At 38.4% G+C, this 14997-nt stretch overlaps 1 protein-coding gene and 1 non-coding gene across 6 annotated transcripts in view; one reads left to right on the forward strand and one right to left on the reverse strand.

Moving 5' to 3' along the window:
• The window catches only part of Gr63a (Gustatory receptor 63a), an 88563-nt gene extending 78856 nt beyond the window's left edge, over positions 1-9707 (forward strand). For 3 of the 5 annotated variants that reach the window (XM_067756561.1, XM_067756560.1, XM_067756559.1), the window contains exons 2-6: positions 1485-1634; positions 3135-3317; positions 6614-6757; positions 8758-9384; positions 9451-9707. In XM_067756561.1, the coding sequence (XP_067612662.1) occupies positions 1530-1634; positions 3135-3317; positions 6614-6757; positions 8758-9384; positions 9451-9669 (1278 nt within the window). In that variant the 5' untranslated portion in view covers positions 1485-1529 and the 3' untranslated portion in view covers positions 9670-9707. The remainder of the gene's footprint in view (positions 1-1484; positions 1635-3134; positions 3318-6613; positions 6758-8757; positions 9385-9450) is intronic. The other 2 variants (XM_067756562.1, XM_067756563.1) reach the window with 1 other exon arrangement.
• A 1688-nt stretch (positions 9708-11395) lies between these two features.
• On the reverse strand, positions 11396-11467 carry TRNAQ-CUG (transfer RNA glutamine (anticodon CUG)). Its single transcript has one exon. It is a non-coding gene; the product is annotated as a tRNA-Gln (tRNA).
• Positions 11468-14997: the final 3530 nt, after the last annotated feature.

Below are 14997 nucleotides of genomic sequence, written 5' to 3' on the forward strand. Positions count from 1 at the left end.
ATGTTTGTTTTTGTGCTAAAACCTGGTATTGTTTACAGATGATCATATTTAGCGCGCGGCGAAGTTAATCAATCTCAACACGTTATTATTATTATTATTAATAGGTCTGGAAGCACTGCGACCTTTGTGCAGATCTGTTGCGCAAGACCTTTCAGCCTAATTTTGTATCTGGAAGCTCTTGATGTATATAAGTACCTCTTCAGGCTTTGTACTCCATACCACATAGGGATTAAGAGTCCCACCACCTAGATGGGATAGTCTCTGCCTAGCTATAGCGACGCATTCGCAGAGAATTTGAACCGGCGTTTCATCATCCATCTCACAGAAACGACAAATTTGGGTATCAGATAGATTTAATTTACTTAGGTGATATCGTAGACCGCAGTGTCCCGTGTAGTACCCAGTAAGACTTCTTAGGTCCTCTCTGCTTAGGTTAATGAGTTTGGCTGATACTTTCGTTGCCGGAAGTATAAACAGTTTGGCCTGCCTTTGCCCTGGGCAATCAATCCAGTGACGTCTGAATTGTTTAGTTTCCCAGTTACTTATAGTTCAACACGTTGCGAGAGTTATATAGTGAAGGCTGAATTTTCCGATTGTGGGACCAACGATCCCTTCCTTGTCTGCCTGGCATTAAAGTTGCCAAGCACGATTTTGATGTTATACGGGCACAGTCATATTATGTTTCTTTTATTTTCCCAAAAGAAGAGTCCTTCAAAATGTATTATTTTGAACCGATTGGCCTTCATCTGGAGCAGCTACACATTGCGTTTCCTTCCTCAACACCACTGCGGTACACGTCACAAACCCCCCTACTGTCGTTTTGCCTTGCCCTATCCATCGCTTTTCCTGAATTCTAATGATATCAGCCTTTGTCTTCACGAAATCAACTATACCGTGCAAGAGGCCGGATATTCCAGGTATATGCCCCCAAATTATAGTCCTTAAAACTTTTGCCGTTGCTGCCATCAGCAAAAAGGGTACTAATTTGAAGCTTATTTCATACATTTTTCATATCCGTCCTTAAAATGTTCATTTCACAACTTCGTCCGTCTCTACCAACAATTGGACTTTAGCACTTCGAATATGAAGGTTATCTGCTCCCCTATGCTCCCTCTTTTCATAAAGAACTTGAGTTTGACAGAGCCAACTTTCGGATTTCGGATCATATATATAAAGATCAGCTATGACTTATATGGATCACAGAGTTTAATACGCCGACAAATCGAAATACCTTAAAGTTAAGTAAGTAAAGAAGTTTAAGTTCGGTTAACATCCTGCCAGGTGGCATTTTCAGTGCGTCGATGAATTTTTAAAAGTCTAGAACTCAACCTAACCCAACTTATTTCAATGTCTTGGATGCCTTTCTAGAATTCTGAGGTATCTCAACAAAAGTATATTTTAAGGCCATATTTAACAGTTTCTTTTGCCGTAGTCCAGAATATAAACATTGCAAGCTAGTAAATTTCCTTTGTTACTGTTTTCAGAGCATTTTTTACAACAACATTGCACCAATACAATTATTTTTGCATATGATTGGAGTTCTACCTATAACGAGACGGGAGCCTGGCAAAGCAAAATTTCTGCTCATTTCAATACCATTTGGTTATTCTCTGGTATTTTTCGGCATTTTAGCGGTAAGATTGAACATGATATAAATATGCCTACACCTTTTGCATTTTAAGTTCAGAAAATTACAATTCAAGTTCATAATTTCTAATTTAAATTCAGAAATTTACAATTCAAGTTCAGAAATTTACAATTCAAGTTCAGAATTTTCAATTCAAGTCATATATGTAATACTCCTATATTGCTAATAGAAAAGGCTCGCAATGTGTTCTGAATTCGAAAACAAAACAAGACAGCCTATAAAATTTTTGTGATTGTAGCAGCATAAGTGTGACAAGAAAAAATTTAAATTTAGGTACATTCGATTAATGAATACAAAAACAAAAACGTTTAAACACTAATGTTTGGGAATTTACCTAGCCTTTTGTAGCAATATAGGAGTATTACATATATGTTTCAAGTTCATAAAATTACAATTCAAGTTCAGAAATTCCAATTTAAATTCAGAAATTTACAATTCAAGTTCAGAAATTTCCAATTCAAGTTCAGAAATTTACAATTTAAATTCAGAAAATTGCAATTCAAGTTCAGAAAATTTGTCGGGTATTTTTTTTTCATTGATCTGCACAGAGTATGACAGCAGTGATGACGAAGATACGAACACTTAAACAGTCAACGGAGCGTCCACACTCCCGGAAGTAACGTATAGGTACTGTCTGCATAGATCTTGGCGCCATATGTCAAAATATCTCAACTTATCCGCCAACATCATTCATCATGAATTGGCACTTAATCGCGATTTTGGAATTTTCGTAATAAATCATGCCAGCTTTCCCTGTTTCGCGGTAACTGACGGCGATTGGGAGCACCATGAGAGGTCAACTCTTCCTCCCCCTTCGCAACTCTTTGGAGGTCTCTCCCTTCCACTGCTTCCAAACTGCTGTTTCGACTGAAGTATTTTCTTGGCCGTATCGTCATCATGGACTTGTTGGAAAGAATTATCCTCCATTTGATTTCAAGGTTCGGGATGTATACATCTTGAAGAAAACTTGGGGTACACTATACCCAAGCCACCATTTTGGCAACATGGCCAACGAAGCATCAACACTTCCGCAAGTACCATATAAGTATAAAATTAATTAATTAAAATAACTTTTGAAAATTAAAACCCTACTTATAAATTTCTTAATTCGAACTGTAATTTTCTGAACTTGAATTGTAATTTTCTGAACTTGAAATGAAAATTGTGAACTTGAATTGTAATTTTTTGAATTGTAGTTTTCTGAATTTAAATTGGAATTTCTGAACTTCAATTGTAATTTTCTGAACTTGAATTGGAAAATCTGAACTTGAATTGTAAATTTCTGAACTTAAACTGGAAAAGGGGTAGTTAGATGGATATTGCTGATCGTTTCTCTTGTAAATCTTGTACAAGCCCGGGCTGAGAGCATCGGTAATTTTGTGTAGATAGTTAGCAGCAATATTTGAACAAATTATAAAAGATTCGTAATGTTTATGAAGATAAGGAAATCCATTAAAAGACATGATATTTTTCTAATTTTCCGCAGACCTACGTCACTTATGTAGCCAAAAATCGAATAAGTATTGTAAAAAGATTAAGTGGACCTTTTGAGGAAGCTGTAATTGCGTATTTGTTTCTTGTGAATATACTACCGTTAGTTTTGGTACCAATATTGTGGCTGGAGGCACGTAAAATCGCACGACTGTGGAACGATTGGGATGACTTTGAGGTGAGTGAATTTGTATTAATTGATAAGCAATGCTTAAGCGTGGTATCAAGATCATATCTACCTTTTTTTATACTCAGTTGAGCAGAGCTCACAGAGTATATTAACTTTGATTGCATAACGGTTGGTTGTACAGGTATAAAGGAATCGAGATAGATATAGACTTCCATATATCAAAATCATCAGTATCGAAAAAAAATTCGATTGAGCCATGTCCGTCCGTCCGTCCGTCTGTCCGTTAACACGATAACTTGAGTAAATTTTGAGGTATCTTGATGAAATTTGGTACGTAGGTTCCTGGGCACTCATCTCAGATCGCTATTTAAAATGAACGATATCGGACAATAACCACGGCCACTTTTCGATACCGAAAATTTCGAAAAATCGAAAAAGTGCGATAATTCATTACCAAATACGCATTAAGCGATGAAACTTGGTAGGTGAGTTGAGCTTATGACGCAGAATAGAAAACTAGTAAAATTTTGGACAATGGGCGTGGCACCGCCCACTTTTAAATGAAGGTAATTTAGAAGTTTTGCAAGCTGTAATTTGGAAGTCGTTGAAGATATCATGATGAAATTTGGCAGGAACGTTACTTTTATTATTTTATGTCTGCTTAATAAAAATTAGCAAAATCGGAGAACGACCATGCCCACTTTTAAAAAAATTTTTTTTTTAAATTCAAATTTTAAAAGAAAAGTTAATATCTTTACAGCATATAAGTAAATTATGCCAACATTCAACTCCAGTAATAATATGGTGCAAAAAAATACAAAAATAAAAGAAAATTTCAAAATGGGCGTGGCTTCGCCCTTTTTCATTTAATTTGTCTAGGATACTTTTAATGCTATAAGCCGAACAAAAATTTACCAATCCTTGTGAAATTTGGTAGAGGCTTAGCTTCTAGGACGATAACTGTTTTCTGTGAAAAAGGGCGAAATCGGTTGAAGCCACGCCCAGTTTTTATACACAGTCGACGGTCTGTCCTTCCGCTCGGCCGTTAACACGATAACTTGAGCAAAAATCGATATATCTTTACTAAACTCAGTTCACGTACTTATCTGAACTCACTTTGTATTGGTATAAAAAATGGCCGAAATCCGACTATGACCACGCCCACTTTTTCGATATCGAAAATTACGAAAAATGAAAAAAATGCCATAATTATATACCAAATACGAAAAAATGAATGAAACATGGTAATTGTATTGGTCTATTGACGCAAAATATAACTTTAGAAAAAAACTTGATAAAATGGGTGTGACACCTACTATATTAAGTAGAAGAAAATGAAAAAGTTTTGCAGGGCGAAATCAAAAGCCCTTGGAATCTTGGAAGGAATACTGTACGTGGTATTACATATATAAATAAACTAGCGGTACCCGACAGATGATGTTCTGGATCACCCTGGTCCACATTTTGGTAGATATCTCGAAAACGCCTTCACATATACAACTAAGGGCCACTCCCTTTTAAAACCCTCATTAATACCTTTAATTTGATACCCATATCGTACAAACACATTCTAGAGTCACCCCTGGTCCACGTTTATGGCGATATCTCGAAAAGGCGTTCACATATAGAACTAAGGCCCACTCCTTTTTAAAATACTCATTAACACCTTCCATTTGATACCCATATCGTACAAACAAATTCTAGAGTCACCCCTGGTCCACCTTTATGTTGATCTCTCGAAAAGGCGTCCACCTATAGAACTAAGGCCCACGCCTTTTTAAAATACTCATTAACACCTTTCATTTGATACCCATATCGTACCAACAAATTCTAGAGTCACCCCTGGTCCACCTTTATGGCGATATCTCGAAAAGGCGTCCACCTATAGAACTAAGGCCCACACCCTTTTAAAATACTCATTAACACCTTTCATTTGATACCCATATCGTACACAAAAGTTCTAGAGTCACCCCTGGCCCACCTTTATGGCGATATCTCGAAAAGGCATCCACCTATAGAACTAAGGCCCACTCCCTTTTAAAATACTCATTAACACCTTTCATTTGATACCCATATCGTACAAACAAATTCTAGAGTCACCCCTGGTCTACCTTTATGGAGATATCTCGAAAAGTCGTCCACCTATAGAACTAAGACCAACGCCCTTTTAAAATAGTCATTAACACCTTTCATTTGATACCCATATCGTACAAACAAATTCTAGAGTCACCCCTGGTCCACCTTTATGGCGATATCTCGAAAAGGCGTCCACCTATAGAACTAAGGCCCACACCCTTTTAAAAAACTTATTACACTTTTCGTTTGACACCCATATTGTACAAACGCATTCTAGAGTCAACCCAGGTCCACTTTTATAACGATATTCCGAAAAGGCGTCCACCTATAGAACTAAGGCCCACTCCCTTTTAAAATACTCATTAACACCTTTCATTTGATACCCATATATTACAAACAAATTCTAGAGTCACCCCTGGTCCACGTTTATGGCGATATCTCGAAAAGGCGTCCACATATAGAACTAAGGCCCACGCCCTCTTAAAATACTCATTAACACCTTTCATTTGATACTCATATCGTACAAACAAATTCTAGAGTCACTCCTGGTCCATCTTTATGGCGATATCTCGAAAAGACGTCCACCTATAGAACTTAGGCCCACTCCCTTTTAAAATACTCATTAATACCTTTTATTTGATACCCATATCGTACAAAATAAATTCTAGAGTCACCCCTGGTCCACCTTTATGGCGATATCTCGAAAAGACGTCCACCTATAGAACTTAGGCCCACTCCCTTTTAAAATTATCATTAACACATTTCATTTGATACCCATATCGTACAAACAAATTCTCGAGTCAGGCCTGGTCCACCTTTATGGCGATATCCCTAAATGGCGTCCATCTATAGATCTATGGCCCACTTCCTCTTAAAATACTCTTTAATACCTTCCATTTGATACACATGTCATACAAACACATTCCAGGGTTACCCTAGGTTCCTTTTACAACATGGTGATTTTCCCTTACTTTGTCTCCACAGCTCTCAACTGAGTATGTAATGTTCGGTTACACCCGAACTTAGCCTTCCTTACTTGTTTTTGCTTACTGTCAATTTTATTTTTTTTACATTTCCATGCAAATTCGAACAGGAATCCTTTATTAATAGGCCCATAAAAACAAAAACAATTAAAAATTTTCAAGTTTGGCTTACAAGATTTCTACAGTGTTTCCTTGTGATCTGGATACCGCACTGTAGGGCAGAGTATTTGTAATAGTAACAGGCTTTAATTTTGCAAATTTGGGTTTTCTTCTTCTATTTTTAAGATATTATATTATCAAATATCTGGTCATTCGTTACCTTTGAACCTACGTCGTAAATCTACTACGATTGCTATAGTTTTGCCTATTTTATCCATTTTATCGGTGGTTATCACTCACACCACTATGGCGGACATTCAATTTATTCAAGTAAGTTAAGAAATAAAATACTACATATTCAAAAAATTTTTTATGCTATGCGAAATCTCCGTCCAATAGACCTTAATGGCAAGCTCCATGCTTGTTGTAATCCTTCCCTGTACCGAATGCGGTTTTATACACCACAGAATACGAATATAACTATCAAATTACGGTTGTTGGGGGACTACTTACTCCCGCTGTGGGCAACTGCTTCGATAAGAGAAACTCACACTCTTAAGTAAATTTCACAGATGGATCGAAGCTGCACGTAATTTAAAAGAATTTCCTACTCCTTGGATGATTTTATGTCTTTCCTGCCTGGTTCATCAATTGAAACATGAATCTGTTATTTACTGTACTCTCCTTGTCCAACCGGCAGGTCTCTGTGTTCGGTTTTCCCTGCATCAACTCTAGCTAATGCCTGTTTGCATAACCTAAGCCGTTAAAGGAAATACTACTTCGTAATAGCTAAATTATGTGAAAAGGACCCATGTTGATGGTCCTTTGTCGGATATAGATCCTGTACGTTTCAGTAACAAGCACCACCAAGATACAAGCCCGACCACTTCTGGAACAATAAATTTAACCTTCTAGGCTATCACGCCCCCCATCTCCTAGTACCAAAAGAGCTTCGGGTCGCCAAAGCCTCGCCTGATAAAGAATCAGGACCCGCCGCTGGTAGATGAGACTGAGAATTGAGTTGGAGAAGCTTGGTGGTAGCTCTGCCAACAACACCGCAGGTCCTGCGTTCAACTCTCGAGCAAAAGAAAATACAAAATTTAGAAAAAGTTGTTTTAGTTATAAAAGGGGTTTTCTAAGCGGGGTCGCCCCTCGACAGTGGTTTGGCGAACACTCCCAGTATATTTCTACCATGAAAAGCTCTTCAGTGAAAATGCAGCTGCCTTGCAGGTGCCTTACGGATTCGGCATAAAACATGTAAGTCACGACCCACCAACTTGTACGAAAAATGAAGCACGACTCAAATTGAAAGAGAAGTTCGGCCTAAATCCCTCCGAAAGCAAATCGTGCCAATTATTATTATTTTTTTTAAACTTCCTCCTTTTAGGAATAAATTTGGATACCGGTGAGGAGGGTGCTATTCAAGACCATGGGGAAAAACTCAAAGGCTTTGGGTTGGAAAAGCTCTCCATCACCGAATGGAAATCCAAGCATTTGACACACAGGGGCATGCAGATAACTTAGTCATACATAAGGGATGCACGAAGAAACAATATTATCCATCAACCCTAATAAAGCTGTTCGGCTTTTTATCCAGAGAAGACAACTATCCATATTAGGACCACGTTCAAAATCAGGGCTTCGACATAAACAGAATATTTATAGGTTACACTCGGTAAAAGATTCATATGGATTGCTCATCAAGAGGCTACCGTTAACAGGCAGCTAGAGCTTTCTTCGCCCCCATTTTAATCTATGGTACAACATGGAGGCTGTCTCCCGAGGAGCGTGAACGTTAATTTTTCATGCCGTTATAAGGTTTTTTTTTTTTTTTTATTTTTTTTTTTTTTTATAAGGTTTTTTACGCTCGAGCTTCGAGTGTAATCACCTCTTACCTACCCTAGGCCAAAGCTACCAATTCGTTGCAATGCCCCTGTGGTTGAACTGTCGTCCACGACAGCGGCCGCTCAATGATTAACCCCAGCATATGTTGGGGTATGTAGTAGTTTTCTTCCGAAAGTCCTCGCTGTCCACCATAGAAAATCCTTGTGCTTCGATTATCCCGTTAAGGAATATCGTTCCTTATCTTAAGTTGAGCCAGAACACGGTTGAATCTGCATTCACGGAGAAATTAAACGTCAGATGAGCAAGAGACCGTACCATGCTCCTTGAACTTTCGGAACTGGAGAATAAAATCCTTGAATAAGTTTTTCTAAACTGGCTCTCCCTTCAGCAAGCCCTTTGAGAGTTTTTTTGCAAGCTCAATATCAAAGAAAAGAAGAGATCACGCTGCTTAAAAGTTTTTTAAGAAAATTTTTAATTTTTTTCAGGTCATTCCATATTGTCTTTTAGACAACTTGACTGCCATGCTGGGAGCTTGGTGGTTCATTATATGTGAGAGTCTCAGCATGACAGCCAATATACTCGGAGATCGATTTCAGAGGGTAAGGTATCATAAACATTTTTGGAAATTTTTATTGAAATATCAATACCTCTCCTCCCTCGCTGGCTACCAGGCCCTACGTCATATTGGCCCAGCGGCCATGGTTGCCGATTACCGTGCATTATGGCTGCGCTTGAGCAAATTGACTCGTGACACCGGCAATGCAACCTGTTATACCTTTACATTTCTCAATTTGTATCTCTTTTTCATTATTACACTTTCGGTTTATGGGCTAATGTCGCAGCTATCGGAAGGCTTCGGAATTAAGGATATCGGGTTGGCTATAACAGCAATGTGGAATGTTTTCTTGCTGTTTTACATTTGCGACAAGGCTCATTACGCCTCTTTCGATGTACGTACGAATTTTCAGAAAAAATTATTAATGGTCGAATTGAATTGGATGAACTCGGATGCGCAGACAGAGATTAATATGTTCATACGCGCTACAGAAATGAATCCATCAAATATAAATTGTGGTGGTTTCTTTAATGTAAATCGAAATCTTTTCAAAGGGGTAGGTTCTTGGATCAATCTAAGATAAAAGTTTCCGATTGTATGTCTTTTGTATTTTGTCTTCCAGTTGCTCACTACAATGGTCACCTATCTCGTTGTGCTGTTGCAGTTCCAAATTAGTATACCCATCGATGCTGCCCGTAATAAAAATGTTTCACTGGCTGAATTAGCCAATGACATGCTTTTGAATAAAGCTGAAGATGAAATGACGAGTTCTGCTACCACACCGTTAACAACAACTACTCGTGCAACAACTAAAATGCATCCGCCAAAGGGAAGAAAGTGATAAGGAAACTATACATATCTTAAATTTTATTAAATCAAATAAATAATCTGGCTTATTGTTATATATGAGTTCTTCTTCTTCTATTTGCTTGGAGATAAAGATTCCACAATTTCACCTTTTTTGGAGCAAGCGGAGGTAGCATTCAGATACTGCTCAGTGGACCTCTGGGAAAAGGTCCAGGAAAACGCAGGTTCGGTGCTATCGGACAAGCGTACCATTCATTTGAATTAGGGAAAGCTAACTGATGATTTCAGACCAATCATAATCATATTGTTTCTCCTAATAACGTTGACTGTGCACAGCTCTGTTCATCCAAAGAGTCACATATGTAGATATATGTTGAGGTTTGCACTGTGTCCAGAGGTCTATTGTGTTCTCATCTCGTTAACATTGCCTTACCGCGTATGCTCCGCTTGAAAGATACTCGGATACTCTCCTAGGGACATTGATATTTTGGGAGAAAAAACACCGGCTCGAATTCCTTTTGGAGTCTTCGGAGTACGTAAATCATATGATTTAAATATATTATTTATGGATGCTATCTACTGTGGTGGTATACCATATTAATCAACTCTACCTGGTATCTTTTCTCAAAAATTATTTGGTTAAGGATTTTATTCCTAGAAAATTGAGAGATTGGGTCAATTTCTCTCCGTTATCGAAATTGTGGGAATATATGACCTTGCCTCTTGCAGAGGTGCCCTATTCTCCGATATTTAGTGGAATTAGGTTGAAAATTGCCTCGAACGTTGGATGTGCATGCATACTCCGTGTCACGCAGAGATACACCAGGTATTCGCCTGGGAGCACCTCGTCTTGTGTGCAACCTTTCGTGGTTTTAACCTTTACAACTGTGTTCCCTAGGCCTTTGAACTACTCTCTTCTGCAGTGCTACAATTACGTTGTCGTGCGACGTGCTATTGAAAGACGTTCGACGTCTAGAAAAGCGCAGAGCATTATTCCTTCGCACTCTAACGCGCTCCTTACCTCAGTGGACAGTTGGTAGAGCGCTGTGTACGTAAGCCTAATAGCTATGTACGCATTCTGGCCCTTCCATTCCATGGTATATTATTTTTTACATTGTCTCCAGGAAAAGAGAGCTAAGACTAATTTTCCTTGTTAAAGAGTAGTCTTTTCTCTCATTTTCGGTAAAAATACCACATTATCCCCCCTCCACGATTTATGTATGTGTGCTAGCTCTCGCTCATAGTCCTAGCCAGATGTGCGATTAGCTGGTCCTCTTGCTGAAAAAGGTGCCATCCGTTCCAGCAGCCCAACATCCACTTGCCATTTGACTGCTCTTTCCGAGAATAACTTGTTAGCTAGATGGACTTGATCTCATCTCAAAGCGAATGAATATCGGTGCAAGGCGGCCATCGGTAGAAGCTGGGGACTATCGTCAATGGTTGTACATTGGCTTTATGAGAGAATTTCTTCAGGTGCTGTACTTAGATCGCAAGTTTAAGTTTCGCTATTGGGCTCTTAGTAAGGCTCATCAATGAATGGTGATTGGAACTTTGGCTGGTCAATATTCAATGGAAGTAGCTATAGCTGTCGTCAAACGAGGTTAAATTAGGGAAGGGGAAGTTGTTGTTGTTTCTTCGTATTTAAATCTTTTTCACAAACATGCAGCTTTTCTACCAAATATTTATATTTTTGAGAAATTAATAAATTTACCTAGGAATTCAAGAAAGCAGAGTAAATTAAATAAAAAAAAATATATCTTAGGTTCCACCGAGATTTGAACTCGGATCGCTGGATTCAGAGTCCAGAGTGCTAACCATTACACCATGGAACCATTTCCTCAGTTTTGTACAATAACACAATATAAGACCAATGATGTTGCTCTGCGCATGCTACAGAGAGCAGCGACGCGAGCGTAAATATTTTATTGCAGCTGCTTATGGTTTCGCCTAAAAGTAGGCAATGAATTATAGTTAACGTCCACCAAATATAGTGCACAACAGGGTGGTACTCAACCAAACGAGAGTTTCTGGTTTGATAATAAGTGTTGCCAGGGAAAAATTTCTTTGGGGCTAGCAAGAGCTAAATTTCTTCAAGAAAATCCAAAACCCGTTGCAAAAAGAGTTAAAAGTACATGTATATTTTTCAATGTAAGTTTTCACATTAATTTCAAATCAAACTTAAACAAAGTTATAAAAAAGGTACAGTAAACTCACAAAAAAAAAAAAAAAAAAAAAAAAAAATAAGTACATAAATAATACTGTTTTTATAGTTCATTTTATATTTTTAACAACAAAAATACGTTTTATTTTTTAACTTTTGTTTTGCCATTTGGCGACAAGGTATCGTGAGATATTTAAGTTTATGTTGCGAAGAGATATATATGAAGGGCCTTAGACTTCAAAATCTATGATTTTGTCCCCAGAAGATAAATTATTATTATTCCTACATTCATAAATATTTTTGTGTGTTCATTAATTTTAAGAGGTCGTTGTTTATTTCAAAGTCATGATAGCATTTATTCAGCCATTTAAGACCATCTTATTGTCAGAAGCGAAACGTTCTTTCAACTTCAGCACTACTTATTGGCCCCAAAAGAAATGTAAGGACAATATCGTCAAGCTCTTGGAAAGGGTTTTTATTTAACGCGTTCTTAAACTCTTTATCCTCAAACCAAAAACTTAATGTTGAAGTCACATTTTTCCAATTTTGGAGATAGATATTCTTCCACTGCATTTGCAATCTCGTTGTTTAATCAGTGCTATACTGGTTTTTTTCATTTGTGAAATATGAAAACAATTGAGGTTTCACAATTATCACTGTGTTTTCCACTGAAATGAAATCTATTTTGCTAAGCGTTTCTATATTTTGCGGCTCTATTATTTTAATTATGAAGTCGCGACATATGTTAGGTATCTTTCTTTCAATAAATTCGTCTATACATATATCTTCTGAAGTTAAAGGGTCGAAACTCTTAGAAGGTGATACTGTGCTGTTGCACAAGCTGGAAAGCAAATATACAACCTCATGCAACAGTTCATCGATTAAAGTTTTTGTTATAAGTTGAGTACCGAGTTCCCACATAATAAAATAAAACATCGACACACATAAAACACATTACCAATTTCACAATACGTATTTCCGAAATAGATTTGGCGTTTAGGTGAATCCGCCTTAAGAACTCTAGTACATGGAAGTGATAATTTCAGTGGCTTATTGTCGGTTAAAAGGTAAATAATTCATTCCAAGTAAGGATGTAGTCGAGCAATGTATATGAAGTGAGTAAAATGAGAATAGAATCGGCTTCCTTTTGGCCTTCATTCTATTTTTCTCTAAAGAAAATCAGGATTATTCTAAAGTTGGGAGAGTTGACCGCATGTATCCTCCAAGAAGGTCCAAGTGAGAGGTTTTTGTTTGTTTTTAATACAATATAAACCAGAAAAAATTATCCTTGGAATTACCGACCTTAACGTAGCCCGTGTTAGCCCTAAACTGTATTGTGTATAGCCGAATATCTACACCGAAAATGGCACTACAACAAAGAGCACACACCTTTAAACGGACATTACCACACATTTTTTGGTACATTTAAAAACACAGGTGTCGACTTTTTATGGTCTTTTGAGACCAAAAGCTTTCGTGATCGGACTGTAGCGCCGCAAAAGAATACGCCTGCTTTTTATCTATTTCATGACCGAAGTAATTCATTTGGAAGCTATCATATATCTCAGCGCGCTAGCCTCTCCAACCGCTCTTGAAAAGTTTATTGAGAGGCGTCCGAAATATATTTGCATCGGCAATGGTACTTACAACCCTACAAATGGGAGGAGTTTGGGAGACGGGTCTAAAAAGCTTCAAGAGCCATTTTAAGAAACTTAAAACTGGGTAAACGTGCTTACTAACCTGGAGTCTAAAACCCCAGGCTACTTAGTAGTAGGAAGACATCTTTAAGCCTCTCCTTAAATCGATTCCAAAGATGAAAAGGAGAATATCTTTTAGAGAAGTAGAAACCTTCTGAAAAGAACATGAAAAACACCTAGTGGTCGTTAATAGTCTTACTTGCAAAAACAGTGCCCCGTTGATCATAAAAGAGAATAGTATTTCTTACAACGACTGGTCGTTGGTACGCGTTATCAACCTTCTTCTAATTCCTGATAACCAGGAGGGGGTTCATGGTATCTCGGCTGACAGGGGGCAGGTGAGACAATCTGTTGCAAACCTAGTTTTACTCGCTTCGCAGAATCTAGAAGGCGTGGGGAATATAAGCAATGTCTCGCAGTTGGGAATTCTGTTTTGCTTATAAAATATATCTTTGACAATACATTTGCTTGCAAGCTCTTCAGCGACACAGTTTCCCTTGAAAGAGCCGTGTCTTACGATTCAGAATAAGCACAACCTTGTATTTGTGGCCATCTTTGATGACCTGGTCAGTGTTAGTGCCAAGTTACGCGAGGCGTAACAGGCCAGGATCTGTTGCTTTTATCGTGCGGCCATCTGCGTAGGAAACAATGGCAACAAAAGTGGGAATTGGGCACAACCTTGAGGCACCCCCTGTTTAATTCTTCTTGGTTTTGATGTTACATTCCTCAAAGTTACCTGCCGACTACTCAAATAATTTGCGGCCCGTTTTTTGAGACTAAGTGGAAAGGTAGAACCTTCCCAGTATTGCAGTAACGCGCTGCGATTGACCGTGCCTTTGATTAGTCTAGCGCTACGAGTACTGTTAGGTGGTGGGGTTTTTGGTTTAATCCGCAATTTATTCGTGTATCGATGGCGTTTAGCGCAGGGCCGATGTATCTAGTTTCACCGACTTTATTGGTTGTACCACCATCGCCATTTCTCATTTTCAGGGATGACAAAGGTGGATCGGCATGGCAATCCCGTCGGGCCTACTGCTTTTAATGGCTTAGCAAGTTTGATGTCTTCAACCCCTTTGCCGATGATGGTAATGGGAGACGCACTGTGTTTTTGATTATGTGCGCATTTTTTGGCCTGCCATATAGATTTTTCAACCGAGGAATGTATTAGGTATTACCGGCAGGAGGCGCACGCAATTTATCGCTTAGGCGATGGATATTTTGCCATTGCGGGTACCAACACTGGCAGAGAGGTGACAGTGCTTCAGATGTGCCCCCTATTTTGCCCGCTTGTTTTTATTCACGAACTCTCTAATGCGCAAATTTTTTGCGGGTCGCAGGATATTGCTTTCTCACAAATGCCACGCTCTCTCGCCAGGGTTGCGGGCCTTCGTTGCAGTCGGAAAAGAGAGGGTAACAAAAAGATGATCTGTGTATGCTGTGTAGTCAGCTCACTTTGCTTTTTGAAATTGTTGACAGTAACGCCTGAGATAAATTCTGCGTAAGA

This window comes from Eurosta solidaginis, chromosome 5 (genome assembly GCF_040869045.1).
Source record: "Eurosta solidaginis isolate ZX-2024a chromosome 5, ASM4086904v1, whole genome shotgun sequence".
Taxonomy (NCBI): Eukaryota; Metazoa; Arthropoda; class Insecta; order Diptera; family Tephritidae; genus Eurosta; species Eurosta solidaginis.